Source organism: Tetrao urogallus (assembly GCF_951394365.1).
Source record: "Tetrao urogallus genome assembly, chromosome: 5".
NCBI classification, from domain to species: domain Eukaryota; kingdom Metazoa; phylum Chordata; class Aves; order Galliformes; family Phasianidae; genus Tetrao; species Tetrao urogallus.
Window position 1 is genome coordinate 17995682 of NC_136818.1, and position 21504 is coordinate 18017185.

Sequence of the window (21504 nt, forward strand, 5' to 3'; positions counted from 1 at the left end):
CTGACTACTTCAACCTGCTTCTCAAGATCATACACTGGGGCCTTGCTAAAAATGGCATGTGGAAGGTGCCATTGTGCACTGCAAGGGAAGGATTACTACCCTGAATCGAGTGAAGAAATTTTTATGAGTAGTTTTGAACAGCCAAACGGGTTAAAGATGGATGATGATTCTGACTGGGACAGGTGGAAAAAAATGACAGGGGAAAGCCCAGTGCAACTTGCTAATAAAAACTTGAAGTGAACAAAAAGTTTCCAAGAAACTGCAATTGGGAATGTTTACAGCTTTGACCTGGGATTGCATCAAAAGAATTTACTGTATTGACTGCTGCACTCTGTCCTATGCACTCTTTGAAAGAGCACACGACAACATTGTCAGATTGTATGTTTTTGCAATTTGACTGTATTTAATGTTAGTACATGTTTTTAACTGTTTGTCTATTTACATGAAGTCGACTGAATGCACATCATAGTTCTAAAGTGATGGTTCTAATTAGGTATTCCTTATTAAAACTATGGAAATTGAAGTATGACTGAAAGACATTTTCACAATAACAAATATTTTTATATTTTAGAAGGCTGATTTAATAACAGAGATCTGTGTTCTGTTGCTTATATAAAGCTGTTGTAAGAATGTTAACATTCTCACCAGTACACAAAGGGAGAAACTGAGAATGAAAGCTGGAAATCTGTGTAGATACTTCAGCCATCGTGAGGATAACCTGTAGTGTTCCAGCAGATGCAATAACTCTGTGAGCACAAGACACAGTTTGCTGCAGTAATCTGGCACTATGAGGTGGGTTATAATGGAGTGCTTGCTGAGATGTTATGTTCACTGTTTTTTATTTTTATTGATCATAAATCAACTTATTGGTAGAACTTCTATAGAGTGTAGTGGGGTTTTTTGCTTTTTTTGTTTGTTTGTTTCTTTTTTTTTCTTTTTGCTTTAAATATCCCCTGAGGATGTTTCTTTACCTGCAATTAAAGAAAAAAAAAAAAGCCCATAATAAATATTTTAAATGCATTGTTGTTGTCTGTTGCAGCTCCAGATTGAGCTATTGTGGTGTATTATCTGTGTACTGTACTGTATTTTATGAGAGGCTTTTTTTTTTTTTTTTTTTTTAACAATTGTTGTTTACTTATGAACTCTCAAAGTCTGTCTCAGTACATTTGTATGTAATGGCATAATTAGAGTTTTTTATTTTCATTATTATTATTAATTTTGTTTTGGGAGTCTTTGAGCTAACAGACCAAAATGGATTCTGTGGGGCTATTCAGTCTAGTAGTGGAATTACTCTAAAAGGAAAGAGAATGAAAAAGTACCGAATTGTGCAATAGATAAATATAAAAGCATACTGTTCTTTTGTTTTCAACCAAAAGAAAAAACTCATGAAGAAACATATGCAGATCAAACATTTTGTTTGTTGAAGTACTTGCATGTAGCCAACTGAGAAAGAAACACACAAAAACAATGCCAGAACGGTAAACAAACAAAGAAAAGGCTTAAAAATCACTTGGTTTTAGGAGACCTATTCACAATGGATATTAATGTAGGTGACTTCTTACCTATTCATTACGTACTTGTATGTATGCATTGTACAAAAACATATCAGTGGTCCCTTCCCATTCAGTCAAGTGTTAAAAACCTTTGTTGTTGTTGTTGTTGTTGTTCTTTTTCCCTCTGCTCTATCTCACTTCTTCCTTGTGCTGATGAATATGATGTGAAGAGAGAGATGTTTCAAAACCTTTACCAAACTACCTCCGTTCCTTTTCCACAACTACTCAGTTGTGGATTGCAAACAGAGGAATTCTCTAAGAGGACTATGAGATTTTTAATTAAATATTTAATTAACATTTAATTAAATATTGTAAAGAAAAAGGAAAAAAATCTGCTTTTATCAGCCAAGTGAAAATAGTCTTTTCCTTTGTTGTTGATTACATGAATTATGTCTGTAGCATCAGAGCAAGACAGTGAAGAAATTTCAGAGTTATGCCAAGGGCTTACCAAGCTTTCTGAACTGTGAATCCCAGCATGCCATAATTGCAAGAGCTATGCTACTCAGTAGTTAAAATTGTCTAATGTTACCCTAAATTAGCATCCTACTTTATTAACCTTTCACCTATAATCCTCAATCTGCCTAAGTGAAAAATGACGTTTAGTCCTGTCACCACTGAAGTGCAACGTGAGGTCAGATGTATGCAGAGCATTGGAGGTATGTGTGACCGAAACAATCTGACAAGTGTAGTAATATTTGGCCTACACAGCGATGATACTTTTAATTTCATGAAGCACAAATCACAGTAATGGAAATGTTCAGGTCATATAACTGGATACTTTGTTGAGGAGTTTCTCAAGAATGAGGAGAAGCAAATTCAGAATGTAAAACCAATTGCATAGAAAGGAATCAAATAGGCCAAACGATTACACAGTTTTAATATATCAAGTGCATCAAGTTTGTCTTTAAGCATTAGCTTTTAGGAAGTAACAGGAATATGTGATCTTTGCTTCTGAATAGGATGTCATCTTACAGCCTTGGAAAACAATGTACGTACTGTATTAGGGATCAGTAATTTCTGTCTGTAGATCAAGAACTGTCAATTTCCAGTCCATTAAATTTCCTAGCAGAATGGTAAATCTCTTACACATTTGTGACTGTAAAGGAGATAAGAGTTTGCAGTTTTAGCTGCCTTTCCTCAGCTGTTTACAGAGCCTGAGGGCCCTGCAGGCTGAAAAGCATTATTCTGGAGAGAGGGAAGGCTCTGCATGCTTCTTGCGATGGTGAAAGATTTGAGGAAGGTTGCAACTGCTACAGAAATCAATCAATCTGAGAGCATAAGTGTGGTTTCCCTTTGGGGTACTTTTGGATCTGAGGAAAAAGAAGTTTTACTTCTGTCGTTCATTAACTAACCAAAGAAACTTAGCTAGTTGGCTCTGGGAAGCAGGGAGTAGCGTGCTTTGAGTCTGCCCTAAAAGTGGTCTGTAGGAGTATAACATTCAAAAAATGATCTTGTCCTTCTGATCTATGTTTCTGATTTTAAGACAATGGATTTTTTAGTTTAGTTGTATATTTAGGAGGCTAATCCATACTCAACAGAATTTTATTTAAATATTTATAATGTTATAACGAGGTATTTATTTGCATAATTTGAATTATGTCATTTTTTAAAGGCTTACATAATGGGATTATCAGTATTTATTGAATTCTTGGATATTTAGTAGGGTTGTTTGTTTGTTTTAATCTCTGGGATACCTGATAAATGGTGAAATACCAGTCAGCTATTAGAACTCTCCTCAAAGCAAAATAAATCATCAGTTCAGTGGTGAAAACTCTTAAATCTAACATGGTAAGATAAACTTTCCTTTTGTAATATTTTCCATTGTAATTTTGTGCTGTCCACAAGTGCCCAGTTATCTCTTTCTCAAGGAATTCTGATAACTGTATAGTTTTATGAAAGTTCTTTGCTTTAGACAAACTGCAACATAAGTTACTTCTTTGTTTGCTTTAATAATAAAAGGTAGATTCGTGTTCTATTTCCTGCTTGTACAAAATAATACCTGTTTAACTTTTTAAGACATTTGTTTTACTTTTTTTCTCAAAGAAATGATTATATTTTGTTAGCATATACTTATGTTTCAGTTATTCATGTGGTCCTTTTTCAGATTTTTAAGATCATAATATTGTTTTGTGTTCCTGACTTAGTTTTATGGCTCTAAATCGAGAGACTGTAATGGATTTTGTTGAACTGTTTTAATATTGATAAATGAGACTTTGCATTTCTTATGGTTTTTATTGTCAGTAACTTTCATCTTTTAATATATTTCCATATCACCATGTATGTTGTGTTGTATATAAGCAATTGTCTCTTACAGATTTGAAGTTGTTACTCACTGTGTGTTTCTTGCTGGATATTATGAGGGAGGCAGATGATTGTTGTTTCCTTCCTTTTGTAAGAATGAGATTATTTTAACAAGTTAGCTGTGTGTGCACAGGCAGGTGTGTTTACCTGTAGCGTGGTGTGCCACCACATCTCTGGGAGCGCAAGAAAATCCAAGTGTACCCTTACTTCTGCTTTTATTGTGCTGTGCATTTTTAATGCTGATGTTTGTTTTTTTTTTCCTACAGGAAGTTATTTGAACTAAAAAGTTCTTCTCTTTCCAGGTGAGCTCATTATATACTTTTAGGTATCTAGAATGAGGGTTTTTTAACTGGAAAAAATGCAAGAAGATAAATGGGACAAATCAGATGATAACTTCTGATCAGGTTACTGTGAATCCAAATTTCCTGTTCAGTTAAATTTATACCTTTACCTAATTATTTCCTGCTAGGTGAATTTATAACTCTGCAGGAGCAAAAAAAGTCTACAGGTCAGTGTTCGTTCTTGAGTGACTGCTAAATATTTGCATCCAGGAGTAGAATTTGGCCATGACATTTTTTATTTGTGCCTGTAGTCTTCCATTCTCATTTCCTTGGCAATTGATGGCTGAGTAAGAATCGCTTATGTGCTAAACATATTTGTTGCTGTAAGTAACTCTTCTCTTAGCTTTCTGAAGTTTTCTTTCCTGTCAATGTATTTTTTTTAAAATTTTTTAAGCTAGAGTTAGGATTTTTTTTGTATGTTGATCAGTGTGTAACTACACTGAATACAATTCTAATATATAGTGTTTCCAGCAGTTTTATACTTCGTATGAAAGGTTGAACAGTACAGTGCAGGTGTTTGGATGTAACAGTCAAAACTCTTGCTTCTTTTCTTCAGGAAACTAAATGTCTGTCAGGAGTTTGTCTCAGTTAATCCATGGTAGAGCGAGTTGTGTCAGGACTTACATAGGAAAGTGAAGTTTGCAGTTTGAAGGTGTGTGTCTGGCTGCGATTCACAACAGCAAAAGCAAGTTGTATTTATCTGAAGCTTATTCTAAATCTAGGAATTCTCTCTAAAGTCACCTGGTCAGTCTACACCAAGCAAACTTGGTGTTTTTTATTTTATTTTTTGGGTAATGATATGGATAACAGAGGATGGTCTAATGACATTGTATGAACGAAAAATCAGCTGCTTAATCAGTGTAGTCACAAAATGTCTATGCTGCCATCTAGTTGTGGTAACCTTTTTAACCTTTAATTTCCTCCATATGATGTGTTTGCATGTGACTTGCCCACCAAAATGTGGCAGCACTCTTTTCGAGGAGCCGCCTTGAAACCATGCCAAAATCTTAGGTCCCTATGGAGTGAACCATGGAGCATGGGATTTTTCTACAGAATGGTCGCATACTTAACATAATTTAATTAAGACGTGTAACAAATGTCTGATAATAGCAGTCTCTCCGTGGTGGACCAGTAAGTCTTCTCTGTGTATCTTGATCTGAATTGCTGCATGCCTCTGTCTCCGTGTGAGACCAGAATAAATCCGTGGTTCTGAGGAGGGCTTTGCCTCATGGCATACCAAGATAAAAGCTGCATGATGCTTTATCTTAAGGCTAATGGTTTGTCTTAAGCCCAGATGAACTTAGGTGGCAGGTGATTTGCAGCCCTTTGCTAACACTGCCGTGCTGTACCTGAGGGAGAGTGCGGGGCTGTGTTGAGTGGCAGTCAGCATCGCAGCCGCTGTGATGGGGATGGGGAGTGTAAGAACACGGTTGTGAGAGGAACCAGGCTGTTGTAGGAGCTGGGGATACAGCAATATGTGGAAATAGGGATGGAAGATGGAGGACTGAGTGGAGAAAGCGCTCCGTGGAAGAACACGGAGAAACACTGGTATGGGGACAGAGGCTCCGCAGAGAGCTGCACCTGGGTGTGTGCCTGTAGCAGAGTTGGTGTAGGCAGTGCTGTGTTTGTGCTGTCGGACACAAGCAGGTAGATGAGCTGCGGACCAGTAAATGCTGTAAAGAATAGCAGTAGGTGTTTCTCAACGATGTTCTCCAGCAGCGGCCGTATCGCCCTGTGGAGGCCAAGCCCTGCCCACTCCGTGCTGTCAGCGTGCTGAGCTGGAGCCCGAGATGGCCTGCTGATTTACAGTTATTAAATCATTCGTAAGCAGAGTTAAGGACTTGACAGTGAGAATGCAGAATGCCTGCAGTCGGATTTGTAAAACGGGTTATCTCTGGTTCCATCCTGTGGCCCTCGAAGCGTCCTCGCACACCTGACGGGCATATCTGAGAACCACCTTCGGTGGCTCCTTTTCCTCGGGCTCCCGGAGCTGGGACCCGGGGCCTCCTGGAGGCAGAGGCAGCCGGGGCTGGGAGAGGGAGGCGACGCCGAGGCGCTGCGTGCGAGTGTCGGCGCCGCCGGCAGGCGCGGAAGGCCACAGCGGCGGGGCGGCGACGGCCGGGACGCGGCGCTTGCGTGCGGCTCCGAGCGCCTCAGCCGAGACGGCGCGCCCCGCTCACGTGATCGGTGCCGACCAATGGGGCGATCGCGTGATGCGCGGCGGCCGGCGGCTGCGTCGGGGCGGCGGGCCAAGATGGCGGAACGTGCCTGAGGGGTGGCGGCGGCCGCGCGGGAGGGACGGGCAGGCCCGGCTGTGGGGAGGGTCCGCGCTGCCCCCGCTCCCTCCCGGGGAGGATGGTAAAATGACCCAGGGGGGGAAGAAGAAGAAACGCGCTGTGAACCGCAGCATCATGCTGGCCAAAAAGATCATCATTAAGGACGGAGGGACGGTGAGGCCGGGCGGGGCCGGAGGGCGGGGGAGGGGGGGAGGCAGGCAGGCTGACGGGAGGTGGCGGCGCGGGGCGGCCTGCGGGCTTCGAGCCTCGGCCGGAGCCGCCGTGCGGCGGGACGGCGCCCGGCCCCGCTCTCGGTTCGCGCCGCGCTTCTCGCAGCGCGGCCTCGGCGCGAGGAACGGCCGTGAGTCGTGGTGCGGAGTCGCCACAGGCGCGCTGAGCACGGCGTATCGGGAGCTGGGAGCAAACGCGACACCTGAGGCTGTCGCGCCGCGCGGCTGAGCGCGTGGAAGCCGAGTGGGGCCGGGGCGGCACGAGGCTGGGCGGCATGCTCCGTACTGTGAGGGAGCAGCCGGAGCTCCGGAGCAGTGGGTGCCGGGCTGCGCCGCCGCTCCTCCGACGGCCCGCTCCTCCGACGGCCCGCCCTCCTCCCGTGTGCCGGTCTTTATTCGGGCGCTCGGCTCTAGGGGCCTGTCATCCGTTTTGGCAGCTGGAGCCCGATCTTTGATTTGATCTGTAAGTGGTTGCTGACGACACGTCGCCTGTGGGTCTTTTTTTCTGCCGTGCAGTACTGTAGATTGGATGCGTACCCTTCTAACGCAGTGTTTTTATTTCAAGAAAGCCTTTAACGCGGGGACGTCGGCCTCCGGGGGCCTCCTCGAACTCTGCGTGAAGTGATGGAGTGAGGGCTGGTGCTGGCGTGGCACGTGTGCTAGTGGATGGCCTTTTGGAACGAGCAGGGGGCTGGTTGTTATGTAACAGTGCACTTCGGAGTGAATTCTCTCTGGAACCATCAATTGCTGATGAAAATACAGTGTGTTTCGAAGCGCCCTTCATCGTTCAACTAATATTTGCCAAGAGACAGAAAGGGTTGTATGTTTTTAAAACTTTCAAGCTACCTGGTATAACATCCTTATAATGCCAGCACGAACTTAATATGCCTGGATTGCCACTGTTGCTCAGTGCTGGAACATCCTGTCAGGTCTTCCGTCCCCAGTCTTCCTGGTTTCTTTGTCTGCCCAATGTGCTATGGGACACGATGGGAAACAGGTAAATGAAAAGGGCTTGTGTCTTGAACGTGTGCGGTTAGCAAACCAGTCATTAATCTAGCATCTGAGTGAACAGTTTCCAGCCTCACTGGTTTATTTTCAAGCCGTTTCACATCAAAGAAAACTCAGTGACTTTTGCCTGCAAGGGGATGCAGCTGCCTAATAAAGCACTGTCATAGGGTAAATAGTTTATTGATGAGGAACTTAATTTATTGTAACTTCTATTTACTGATCTTGATGTTCAAAGAGAGAGATTAAAAAAAAGAAAAAAAAAAAAGAAAAAGGGGAAGAAGTATCCACTTAGTGCCCTGTGGAACCTCTCCCAGCTCTACAGTTGTGCAGGGTCATGCAGCGAAGTGCTGAGCACTGCAGGCTGGAGCAGCTTGTGGTGCTGCTTGTGGTCTCATTGGTTGTGCTCTGGCCTCTGTGCAGACCAGAGCCCCCAGCCTCTCCCTCCTGCTGATTCTGCCCCTTTTGTCTCTCCTGGCATGGGCAGGTTTGGGTGTATGTTTGATTATTCCTGTGTTTTGGTGTTCACCACCTTATTGATTATACAGAGACTTTGTAAACTCAGCTGGTTCAGGCACCACGGGCTCTGGGTGATGTGCTCCTGGCACACAGCGTGTCTCCTGCCCACTCTCACAGAGCTTAGCCTGCTGCCAGCAACCCTGCCAGCCCGGTTGGATGCCTGCACCTGGCATGGAGGCGGCCCTGGGCCTTGTGCTTCTGTCCTGAGCCCTGGCTGGAGCTAGTGGCATGTTCAGCATCTTGGTACTTGGCATAGGATGGTTCTTCCTGAAGTATTAAGCTTGTGGTGATGGTAATTAGATTTGTTTCCCTTCATCATGAATTATATAAAAGTTCGTGGAGGAAGCACACTGTGGCTGACCACTGTTATAAGTAAATAGTTTCAGAATCTCGCTGTTACAATTTGACAAGGATGACTGTGCCAGCAGTATCCCATAGAACTGCTATTTTAAAACTGGTATTTTTGTATTACTCTTTGCAGTTTAGTAGCTGTATCACAGAAAGCAGCGTGCAGTGGTGTTTGTGGTCAGGCTGACCAAAAGGAGAGGTGGTAACATCAGTTGTGTGGTTCCTTGCTATTCATAATTTTGCCTTTCTTTACGACCTACTGGAATTCACCTAGGATAAGATTATGTATTTTTTAAGTACTCATTAGATGAATTAAGAGTTACACCTCAGTTAGGTGTGATTAGATTGCATCTGGTGTTGTAGATAAGAACTACTAACAGTACCTGTGAGAAGTGGGCACTGGCAATAGAAAAGAAAGGCAGTTTAACTCAGTGATCTTGATGCCACTGGATTTTTGCTTCTGCCACCGTAATGGCAATGTGTGATGGGCACTGCTTTGACAGAATGGGAATAGGTCTGACCTGTGGTACTTGGAAGGTCAGGTGGTGGTTTGTTACAGCACTGCTGCCACCCCAGCATGGTAGCTGGTGTGGTGGTGTGGCAATTTGAAAGCAGTCTAGGGAAGATGAGAGTGAACCTGATTTCTTGTAGCAGGCTGAGGCACCCAGCTGAGATTCTTATGAGTTATTCTGAGTTTCATATGGTTTCTGCAGAGCCGCATAAAATTTTAATCCAAAACTAAAATAAGGATTGTGGGTGGAAAGGGCAAGGAACGGTGGGAAGTCAAGGTAATTATAGCCACTTTCTGTACCTATGAAGACTTAATTTACTGCAGTAAGAGAGTAAGACTGAAAAAATAGCAGAGATCTGGGTGAGCACTTGCTGAACAGGGTTTGGGAAAGAAAAAAGGCACAATATGAAGGGCCTTTTCCAGCTTACCTTTAGAGTACTGATAGAGTTACTTTTAAAAAAACTGTGATTTAGCTGTAGGGCTGAACGGTGGTTTTCTGTATTTATTTCCTGCAATTGTTTAGAAGGTTTATATTTTTTCTGTTGAGATAAATCGGAATCCAGATAGAAAAGCTGGATACAACTTACGTACATTTTGTAATTAAAGACTCTAATGTTACCTAGCTGACCTTAAAATTGTACAGCACCTGAGGTTGGAAGGCACCTCCGATGATTTCTGATCCACCTGCCCCCCGCTTCCTGCAGCCAGGGTCACTGGAGCAGTGTGTGCTGGGCTGTGTCTACCTGTGCTGTGGGGACAGGGATTCCACAACCTCACTAGGTGACCTGCTTCCACTTGGTGTCAAGTTTAAGTCCAATTGCCTGTATTTTAGTTTGTGCCTCTAGTCTTGTCACTGAGCATATATGACAACACCAGGGTGTGTCATCTTTCCTTCCTCCCGTCGGACATCCATACGCGTTGCTGAGGTCCCCCTCAGCCTCCTAGAGAAAGGAGCCAAGGACTTTGCACTGTTTGCTCTGTAGCAGTGCTGGGTTTCATCAAGTCAGTGCCACTGCTGGCAACACATCTTTACGTGAAGCTGGGACAGTGGATGCTGAGGCTGCATTTTAAGGTTATACAGCACATTCAACATTTCTGATGAGTTATTTATACTAAATTCTTATAAAAATATGTAGTGCACTGTTTTCTCAATTTGCAAATGCAGAATTTTGTTTGACAAGTTAGTATTTTAGAACATATGAGATGAGCAGGTTTTCCCTCCCACACTCTTCTTTTTCTCATCCAGAGCTGCTTCTAATTATATCAAATCACCAAGGAATTTGAAGTTTCTTATTTTAAACCCGTTTTTCAGACCTCTTCCTACATTTGAAGCCCATTACTAGCAGTATTTGGAAAACTATCAGTCCTGTCCCTGAGATTTGCTTCTGGCAGCCACTGTGTCAGTTTCTTTCTTGATTCAAAGTTATCAAGGTTTAGCACTTGGCCGTGGTGTGTTTTATTAACAGAAATGCCCCATGCTGGTTGGCACAGTAGGTGATTAGATGTTGGTGTAGCTGAATGTGGATACTGCCGCGTTCTAAAGTTACGAAAATTTCATTTCCGTGCAGCGTTGCGTGGGCTCAAATGTTTTTCTCAAGGAAGAAAAAAATGCAGTCCTTCAAAGAGTGTTTCTGCTTTCAGTAGCAGCCTTGTTTTCCAGACTGACAGTGTAAGTGCTTCATTTTTCTCTTTGAGATGAGAGTGCACTTTGTACTCCACAAAGCATACAGGCACTTCAGCACATTAGGTTGAGCAGCTCCTCTGAGATGTTTTTTGAGTTCCGTTTCATTTCTTAACCCTTCTGTTTACAGTGCTCAGATGCATTTCTTGTAACTATGACAGTTACTTAGATGCCTTAATGTCCTGCTTTTCCTCTTGTTTTAGCCTCAAGGAATAGGCTCACCCAGTGTCTACCACGCTGTGATAGTGATATTTTTGGAGTTTTTTGCTTGGGGACTCCTGACAGCGCCCACTCTGGTGGTAAGTGATGTGCTTAAGTTCCTTCTTGCTGTTTGGGAACTGGATATTACTGCAAAGGCTTCAAATACCTGAATTAAATGAAAATTGTGCATCATCGAGCTGCTCTGTTATGCATATGAAAAGAGTTCTTTGATTTCTATATAGAGTCAGAAATCCAAAATTATTTAATTAAAGCAATATAACACTGTGACAGATGTTTATGTGGAACTCTGATAACACTTACTTGTAAATGTTTTCTGACTCAAAACATGAAGGACAGCAGTGAAAGGAGCTACAAGACATGGGCATGCTAGAAGCCAAAGGACAAAACAACTTGAAATTTGGTAAAATTCTGCAGGTGTGTGTGTGTATAGGGAGCTCTTGGCTGACGTAGCTGTGCTTCAAATGAGCTTTGGAGCCTCCCTGTGACTAGTGAAAACATTCACAGCAGCATGTTTGTATCAAATTCTTTTCTAGTGTAGTTGGTTGCTCTGTTCAGATTTGGTCTCTTAGGTGACACATATTTACTAATTAGATGTAACAAAGATTACAGATCTCCAAGCAAACCCCTCTTAAAATGCAATCTTGGTGCAGTTCTGTGAGCTGTTGGTAACCATGACTAGTCTGTTGGATACAAACTTTGTGTCAACCACTGAATGGAAACCATCTTGGATAACACAAGTAGACTGGAGATCAGTGCCTGTTTAACCAGCCTGCCTCAGCTGTAGTCTCTGACCTGGGAGAGACACTTGAGAATGGTGTTGTCCTCTGCCTGTGCATCCGCCCACAGTCAGCAGTAGTGTGAGAGAATTCCAGTTGAAATAAGTTTCCAGGTTTTCTGTGCAGTACTCTGTTTTCAGTATGTTTAGTTTTCAGATATTGAGCTTGACTGAAATGAGTGCTTCCCAAAGTGTGAAAGAACTGAATCTTCCCTCAAGTAAAGCTAAAACCTCAAAGTCAGAGTACAGGAAAAAAATGCACACTTTGGTATTTTACAGCTAAAAGAATGCAGATAGACCGTGCCTGTTGTTGAGGGGGAGGCTCCACTGTATCTAACACTTCTCAGTAATGCACAGAGAATATCCGCAGAGTATCCCAAAGGCCACTTTTGTCATTGTGTTTACCCTGCTGTTCCTTGCAAAGCAATAATGGCGATGGAGGCTGTTTAGCTATTTCCCCCCTTCAATAAATTGTGCTTATCTGAGGTGACTGGTGTAATGTATTTGGAGTATTCTTTCTGTGTAATTTCAATAATATCTCGTAACTAAGATGTTAGATAGTGAACCTGATAATAATGGTTACTGAGTTCATTTTCCTTAGTGTGGATTAATTTTGCATAATTTTGGCTGCCTTACAGTTTAAAATCTCTCTCTATGATCCATGAAAACAGAAAATGCTGTGGGCATGCCACGCTATAGAAAGTGGGTGCATGATGAGCAATATTTATTGGTAATATTGTGTGAACAACAGTGTTCAAATTTTTTCTTCAGGTTTTGCACGAAACCTTCCCAAAACACACATTTCTAATGAATGGTCTAATTCAAGGAGTAAAGGTAGGCTGACAAAAGTAATCACAATTTCAGGTGAATGATGGGTGGGATTTAGAAATGACTGCACCCAATGAGAAAAACATTTCAGAGATTTTTCAGTATAGCTTTAGTAGTATAAACTGAATGTGAGAATGAAGTCTTGCCAACAAAGCTAATGTGTATCATTTTACTCATGGTACTGCTTTGTGTGTTGGTGTGTGTGTTGTTGACTAATCCCAAATGACACACATGGTGTTAAAACTTGGTGCTCCGCTAGGGTATTTTCAGTTACTCTCATGTGAGTTCCAAATATAATAAAACAAATATAATAAAACAGTTGCTGAAACTTCTTGTATTGATGGATCATCTGTCTTGAGTTTTGTGTAGCTCTGAGATATTAAAAGTTATCTTACGTGTTAGCAAACATGGAACAGATTAGGAATGCTTGACCATACCGCCTTTCTGCTGCATTGTAGTCGTTAATTGTAGTAGAAAAAGAGCCTACTCCGCCATCAGTTTGTGGTATGGATGGCTGTCGCGATTCTGAGCGCTCAGTTCTAACTGAAATTTGTTTTGTTTCACTTAGGGCTTATTATCATTCCTCAGTGCCCCACTCATAGGTGCCCTGTCTGACGTGTGGGGACGAAAGTCCTTCCTGCTGCTAACAGTGTTTTTCACCTGTGCACCAATACCACTAATGAAGATCAGCCCATGGTTAGTGAATTCTCTCACACTTTATTTGTTCCTTGTGTAGGTTCTTATCTTATGTATTTTCTTATAGAAAAATATTGTTTCTAGTATTGTTGATTAAAATAGTGTTTGGGCTCCATGTAACATTAAGGCTTTTGTATTATAAAATCATAGAATTGTCCACCTACTACTGACGTTGCCCTTAGTACCATATCTACATATTTCTTGAACACCTCCAGAGCAGTGACTCAGCCAACTCCCTGGACAGCTCATTCCAGTTCACTCCACTCTTTTGGAGAATAAGTTTTTTGTAATGTCCAACCCGAAGCTCCCCTGGTGCAACTTGAGGCCTTTCCTTCTCATCCTATCACCTAGTTACCTGGGAGAAGAGGCCAACCCCCACCTTGTCACAACCTCCTTGCAGGTAGTTGTAGAGAGCAATAAGGTCATCCCTGAACCTCCTCCAGGCTAAACAATCCCAATTTCCTCAGCTATTGCCCATAAGATTTACGATCCAGACCCCTCACCAGCTTTGTTGCTCTTCTCTGAACACACTCCAGATCCTCAGTGTCTTTTTTGTAGTGAGGGGCCCAAAACTGATCACAGTATTCGAGGTGCGGCCTCGCCAGAGCTGAGTACAGTGGGACGATCACCTCTCTGCTCCTGCTGACTACACCTGGGCACACTGCTGACTCACATTCAGCTGAGCATTAACCAACATGCCCAGGTCCTTTTTCTCTGTAGTCCTCCAACCACTGTGCCTCAAGCCTGTAGTGCTGTGACCTCAGCCCAGTGATCCACACTGTAGGGCCTTCCTCCCCCCAGGCACATCAACACTTCCTCTTAACTTGGTTGTCTTGGCCATCTGCAAACTTCTACTGAGGGTGCACTCAATCCCCTTGTCCAGATAATCGGTAAAGATAAGAAACAGGATGGGCCCGTGTATGTTCCAATGGGGACCACCACCACTTGTGACCAGGCACCAGCTGGATTTAACTCCTTTTATCACCACACTTTGGGCCCAGCCCTGCAGCTGGTTCTTCACACAGCAGATTGTATCTGTCCAGGTCATGAGCTGCAAGCTTCCCCAGGAGAGCACTGTGGCAGACAGTGTCAAAGGCTTTGTGCAGTCTGGGCAGACTACGTGAACAGCCCTGCCCTCATCGCCAGGTGGGTCACCCAGTCGCAGAAGGAGACTGACTCAGTTCCCCCAACTTTGCAAACTGAAGTAGCCTGTGTGAGCTGCTGCCCTGCTTAGCCACTACTTACTATGGGTCATTACTGTGGCCACTTAATCTTGAAATTAACCGACTACAAGAAAGAAAAACTTAGGCGTGAAGTAACCATTTGTAAACTGTTACTGCAGTTTTATAGTTTTGCTTCTCTAGTTTTAAAATCCATCAGCTTTCACACCATCTGCAAATTTAGTAAGCTCTTAACTGGCACATACATTCTGCAGGTAGTGCATGAGTCAGAATTCTCAGTGTTGGAGACTACCCGTGTGCCGTACCTCAGGGTGTAGCTGCAATAACAGACTGCACTGACCCAGGGCAGAGGCAACTATTCAGGTAGCTCCATCCCCTTTTCAGTTTTACTCTCTGGTCACACGCGTTCTTCGTGGCTACTTCATCCCTTCTGTGGGGCAGCTTGTTTCAAAGTGTAGCTTAATGTTTCTAATGACATCCTACTAGTGTCTGTAGCGTCTAGCATAAAGATAGGGCTAGTTTTTGAGATCTACTGCCCAAGTTCTCAAGATACTCGAGTTCTTGACTTGCTTTTGGCTATTGGCATCAACGTTTCATTTCCTATAAGAACTTAATCACAGCAGCTTCTTGTACATGTTACAAAATTATGCTGTTTATGGTCGGTGCACAAAGAAATTGCCCAACTGTATAAATTGTACAACTGCTGTAAGTCCATTGTAGTATTTGTCAGGAAAAGATGGACAAGACAGTTACTGTTGAGCTGTACTTGGATTTCAAGACTTTTTGCTCCTAGCTAGCTGTTCTGATTATTTACTTATGTTTTTACGATGTTTTCAGGTGGTACTTCGCTGTTATATCTGTCTCTGGAGTTTTTGCTGTGACCTTTTCTGTGGTTTTTGCGTATGTAGCAGACATAACCCAAGAACATGAAAGAAGCATGGCCTACGGTTTGGTATGGTTGCTATTTTGTTTGGTTGGGTTTTTGCTCCGTTTGTATTTTATTCAGTACTAACACTTCAGTCAGTAAAGCTTTTAAAAACTGATATTTCCAATTCTTTTTTGGCAAGTCAGTTTCAGCCTGAAGTAGGGTTAAATTATAGTCACCCGGTTCTGTGGCTCCTTTTGAATATTCCACTCTACCTTAAACATAATATGACTGTGTTAAAGCCTCTCTTTCTTAGAGTTATCATCAGTGCTAACAGAGTAATTTGGGAGCTCACATTAGTGTTAACTACCTTGTCATTTTTAAAAAATGTAAGTATCTTTCTTGGATCATTTTGGAACTGGCGCTGCAGTATTGGGACTGCTGCTGCTGCTGTCTCCATTCATATTTCCATTCAAAAAAATGCAGCCAGGTAACTCATCTGTCTTAAGTTCTTCTTGATTCGCCTCCATTTCTCCCAGTAACCTGCAAATCTCGGGAGCCTTCATGGGCTTATATATTATGGATTAGCAGAATCATTTCTTGTGTTCGAGCTACAGAATCTGATGATACTCAGCAGGGATAGCTGAAAGCGAGGGATAAGGAACTAAATTGCTTCTTCTTGTATGTATGCGTCAGGAATTGAGGGATTCTGATGGAGGTCCTTCAGAGGTTTACAGTGTAATATTTTCCACAAAGACAGGTAACTGAAAACTGCTCTGTGGAGTTCCATTATAATGCGTTGGGTTAAGCAGCATATTAAATTTAACATGCCTTGAATGTGGGTATTTTTTACTAGTGGTTTTTTTGTTTTGTTTTGTTTTTAATTGAAATATTATTTCACCAATATGAAGTACAACTTCCCAAAGACACCAGCAGGCAGCTACATAATTAATTAAACCTCTTCATGTCGAAACATTTAAGAGTGCCATGAGCTTCACACTGCTGTCCAGTTAGCCAAAAAATCTTTTTCTTCAAAAATTTTGTCAGAAATACACACTGCACAGACCCAGGGAAAAAGTTATCTTTAATCTCTACCTGATAAAAACGGGAAGGCTTCTGAAAGCCAGGGAAAGTAAGTAATAACACTTCTGAATGTTATCACTGAAACCCTTACCAACTGTTCTTTGTTTCAGGTTTCAGCAACCTTTGCAGCAAGCTTAGTTACCAGCCCTGCCATCGGTGCCTACCTTGGTCGGGTCTATGGAGACAGCTTGGTTGTGGTCCTGGCCACGGCAATAGCCTTGTTAGACATTTGTTTTATTCTTGTTGCTGTACCAGAATCGCTGCCGGAGAAGATGAGGCCGGCGTCCTGGGGAGCGCCCATTTCCTGGGAACAGGCTGACCCTTTTGCAGTAAGTTTGTGAAATAATGGAGTATGTCATATTTGAAAATGCTGAGCTTTTAAGAAAATACAGTGATTGAATTTATTATGTTTCAAGCTTAAAAAAAAAAACAGCAAAGCTTATGCTTTAATCTTGCACTTCTGCTGACGCTTTTGCCAGCGATCTTGCTAAATATTTAGGTGTCTTAGCTGACATGCTTTTCAGTACCTTTTATCAGGTGTACTTTTTCTGAATATGACAACTAAATATTTTCCAACACGTTTTTTCCTGCTGCAGTCCTTGAAGAAGGTTGGCCAGGACTCAATAGTGCTGCTAATCTGCATCACAGTCTTTCTTTCCTACCTCCCGGAGGCAGGTCAATATTCCAGCTTCTTCCTGTACCTCAGACAGGTAAACGAACATTTTGATACGGATTTGAATGGCAGTAAATTTACCAGCAGGTTACAGTGCTGCTGAATCAACACAAAAAGCATAGGTATCAAATATAATTTAAAAGTTTGCAGCAGTTAAGTACTTCTGCAGATAGGATTTCTTTTGTTTTTAGATACAGAGGAATAAATGCATTCAGTTTCTCATATTTTGTTACTATGTTATTGTTGGATTATGAAGTTCACTCTGTCAGACTGCTTTGTTAATTGATGACAGAACCACTCACTGGTTCTCTGTTTGTGCCTCTCTAGTTTTTTATATTTTACTTGGTGGAAAAAACAAAATTAAGTTAGCCTGGAGTTGAGTAACTTCTGCACTGACTGTTCTTAGACTGATGTGTGTGATGACATGATGTGCACTTAACATTCAATTGTCAAATTGTTTGTTATTTATGTACCTAGATAATGGGATTTTCATCTGAAAGTGTTGCAGCATTTATAGCAGTCCTTGGAATTCTTTCCATTATTGCACAGGTGAGTCACTGCTGAGTATTTCACTGAGCGACTTGGGAGGAGCTAAGCACTATGGAGAGCTTCCATGTTCTGGATCCAGAAATCTCACTCACCTTTTCTGTAGCTGTTCTTCTAAGCTTCTAACAGTTGATAACACTCCTACTTTAACTAACTTACTTAGATGAACAGCTTGCCAGATAAGAGTGTAGTTCATTAATACGCAAGGTGCTTTGTGTTGGGATAACAAAATCCTTTTGTTTAGAAAAAGAGAGAGCTTATGTTACTTGCTAATCATCTAATTGATGATTTTTTTGGTACAGGCAAGGCTCCTACTTGGCAAATACTGCTTTTGAACTTTGCTTTTTTTATTCATTTATTTATTTGCATGTATTTAACATTTAGAATAAAATGTTATTTTTGTTTTCTTGTATGTTTCTCCCTGCTCTGTTAGACAATAGTTTTGAGTTTGCTCATGCGGTCCATTGGAAATAAAAACACCATCCTACTGGGTCTAGGATTTCAAATACTACAGCTTGCATGGTACGGCTTTGGGTCTGAACCTTGGTACGTACATTTCATTTTTACATCTGAATTAATGTTGTTCTGCATTTTATCCTTTACCCAAGAGAGACACTTTTGTCTGTGTACGCACGAATACACGGATACATGGTACATGTTCTGTCTGCAGGACTCTATCCCTGTGGAGTAGTTACCTCAGTCTATTTTCTGCAGGATGATGTGGGCAGCAGGAGCTGTTGCAGCCATGTCCAGTATTACTTTCCCAGCTGTAAGTGCACTGGTGTCACGAACTGCTGATGCTGACCAACAAGGTAGGTGTTCCTTAACCTTCTGAATTCCAGTCAAAGAAATCCATGAAGCCGAATGTATCTAGCGACTCACCCGTTACCATGGTAGCCCATGCACTTGAGCCTAGCTCAGAAACTCTAAAAATCCAAGCTGTGTTAAAGCTGTGTGTGCATTTTAAGTCCTTCTGTCCCAGAGGCAGAACATTCAGGAACTCTCAACAGCAGAAAAATATTTAGTGACACTAATGCACTCTTTATTTCCATTAATTTGATGCAAGTTAGCTTTGTTGTCCAGTGCTTCCTTTGCTATACAAGGTCTCAGAATAGGCATGGCATAGGAAATACTGTTCTAGGCCTGCAGGGACATGGAAAAAGAGCCTTGAATATACCATAGGACCATTTTTCTGTACCCTTGTTAATGCTACCCATGGTACAGCACCAGTGACACTTTTCCTACTTGCGTTGGCTTAAAAGGCTTAATTAAAATCACTGTTTATGTACGTATGAATATTAATAGCTGACGGCATACGTTGTCGTTGTCAGGTGTTGTTCAAGGGATGATAACGGGAATTAGAGGCTTATGTAATGGTTTGGGACCTGCGCTTTATGGCTTCATATTCTACATATTTCATGTTGAACTGAATGAACTCCCTATGCCTGAATCGCCATCAGGAGGTACTGTCGTCACACAATACCACTTACAACAGGTATTCCTTTACTTACTGATTCCTAAACCAGAATTAGTTCTTGAGTATGATGCTGTGCTACGTTTCATCACGCTGAATGGAAATGAAGCATGTAAAAACAGCTTCTAAAATCACTCTCACAGAGCTTTTTTTTTTTTTAAATAGGTACTGTGGTTAATTTCTCTTTGAAAGAGATCCAGTAGGCAACAGACCTTATAAAGAAAAGGAAAAAAAACCAGACTGATTAGTAGCAGCTTTCTTGTCTCCTGTGCAGTTCCCTAGCACTGTATTTACTTTTCACATGTTGTGCATTGTAGTTGTGGTGTTCCTTAGTCTTTTAGCCAAGCCCTCTGTTTTTTACTTCCTAACTGATAATAAGAAAAAAGAGCAGCTGTCTGTACTGGCTGCAGCAGGATAAGGCAATGCTTATTTCCAGCTGTTACACTCAGTGCTGTCTAGCTCTGGTTCACTGGTTAATTTTAGAGCAGAATCTCTGCCTCATTTCCTTTTTCTCTGGTACTTTTTTTTGTTAATGGTGGTTTCTTAAGACTGTTTTCTGATGGCAGTGAAAGCCAATGACTGGAAACGCTCATTGTTCAGGCTGCAGAACTTGTTCTGCACCACTTTCATACAGTTGCATTGTGTGCACTGCCACCTGTTTTAGTTCTAGATGGCAAATGGCACTTTGAGAGGAGAGGCAAGAGTTCAGGTCAGCAGGGAGAAGATGCTGGACTTGAATCTTGTCCTGCTGCTTCCCAAGGAGCATGCTCTACAAGCTGATGTCCAGCTGCAAATGCCCAAAAGCACAGAAAATCTCCTACTGCTCAACTGTTATTTTCTTTCACAGAACGTGCCCTAGGACAGGAAGTTAGCAGCAGCAGTAAATGGCATGTTCCCTCTCTTAAATCTAAGATGTAATCTGTCCAGCTTTCTTCTAAAAGATTCCCCATGGAGGCAAAGTGTCATCTTGCCAAGCGTAGCAAGAAAAAAAAGCTGCTTTCACTTACAAAATGTGTAGTTTAGCCATCTTAGTACATTAACACATCTAAAGGCTTAATAGCTTGTGTTGATACTGTTTGCTTTTTTCCAGAATTCTATAATTCCTGGACCCCCATTCTTATTTGGGGCATGCTCTGTGCTGCTGGCACTGCTTGTTGCCTTGTTCATTCCTGAACACACCAACCTAACTGTACGATCCAGCAACTGGAAGAAACACTGTGGCAGTCATGGCCATCCCCACAGTCCACAAGCTCCTGGTGAAGCTAAAGAACCATTACTACAAGACACAAATGTATGACAAAAAAAAATCTAGAAGACTTTTTAGACATTTTCCATCAGCGGTTTGATTTTGATACACATTCCACTTCCATCAAAAAGAGTTTCTTAAGGTAATCTTCAGAATTATCTTTCTGCATGAAATTTATAGAAATTAAAAAAAAAACTTCCAAAGATTAAGTTGCCATTACATTAATAATATGCTTTTTCTTTCTTAAAAGTTAAGTACTTATCTCTTGCCATGAAATACTGTTACTATTAAACTTTACATTCTAGTTTGGAGACAAAAGAATATAGTCAAGGTTTGAGCATGTGTCCTTCTGTTTCCTTAAGGTGGTGAGCTTTAATTCCACTCATGCTAAGTCTCAGTGAGACATACGAGCATCCGTGTGGACCCATTCATTTTAGTGTTGTAAAATCTTGGGTCAGATGATTCAAAGCCTTAATGTAAATGTACTCAAGTAGGGAAAAGGTGAACTGGTATCATTTATTTTGAAGAAGTCATATGGTGGATTTGTTGGTTGTTTTTTTTTGTTTTTTTTTTTTTAAAGTTTGTACTAATATAAAAACTACAAGCACGCTTGCTGAACAGTGAAAGTTATTTTTATGTAAGTGCATTTACTCTATTTTTGAACAAATGGTAGTATCAAACTTTTGTTTAAATATTAGGTGGGTGTTTTGAGCCCCCAGATTTTAATATGGGCTCTAAAACTCTGCTTTCATAAATACTGTTTATTATACCACTATATTTCTGATGTTTGTGTAATCATACAAGGACCTCAAAACTTGAATACAGACTGAACTATAAGCTGATAGCCTTGAATACGTCAGTGTGCTCTATATAGTGGCCTTTGAGGACTGTCACAGTAACCCTTTTACATTACAGAGCTAATGTTTTAGTCCTAAATTTTCAGGACCCCTTAGTACAGAAGAAAGCTTTATACAATGACAGATGTGAATTTCTCTAAAAGTGTATATTTTTGTGTCCAGTTGTATTATTTAAGTGTTCCTTTGTATAAATTTGTGTATAAAGTATTGTATAGGTTTAAAACATTTTCATCTTGTGGTTATCGCTTAATGCTTTTTTACCTTTGAACATTCACCATGGTTGACCAAGAGCA

General features: G+C 41.6%; 1 protein-coding gene across 1 annotated transcript; it reads left to right on the forward strand.

The window, feature by feature from the left end:
* Positions 1-6558: 6558 nt before the first annotated feature.
* On the forward strand, positions 6559-20405 carry MFSD14A (major facilitator superfamily domain containing 14A; the record flags this gene model as incomplete). Its single annotated transcript, XM_079535778.1, has 12 exons — positions 6559-6645; positions 10969-11064; positions 12534-12596; positions 13159-13286; positions 15305-15419; positions 16526-16744; positions 17012-17125; positions 17566-17637; positions 18068-18180; positions 18349-18446; positions 18966-19129; positions 20199-20405. 12 exons carry the CDS (start codon positions 6559-6561, stop codon positions 20403-20405), a joined length of 1476 nt encoding a protein of 491 aa, XP_079391904.1.
* Between the last annotated feature and the right edge of the window lie 1099 nt (positions 20406-21504).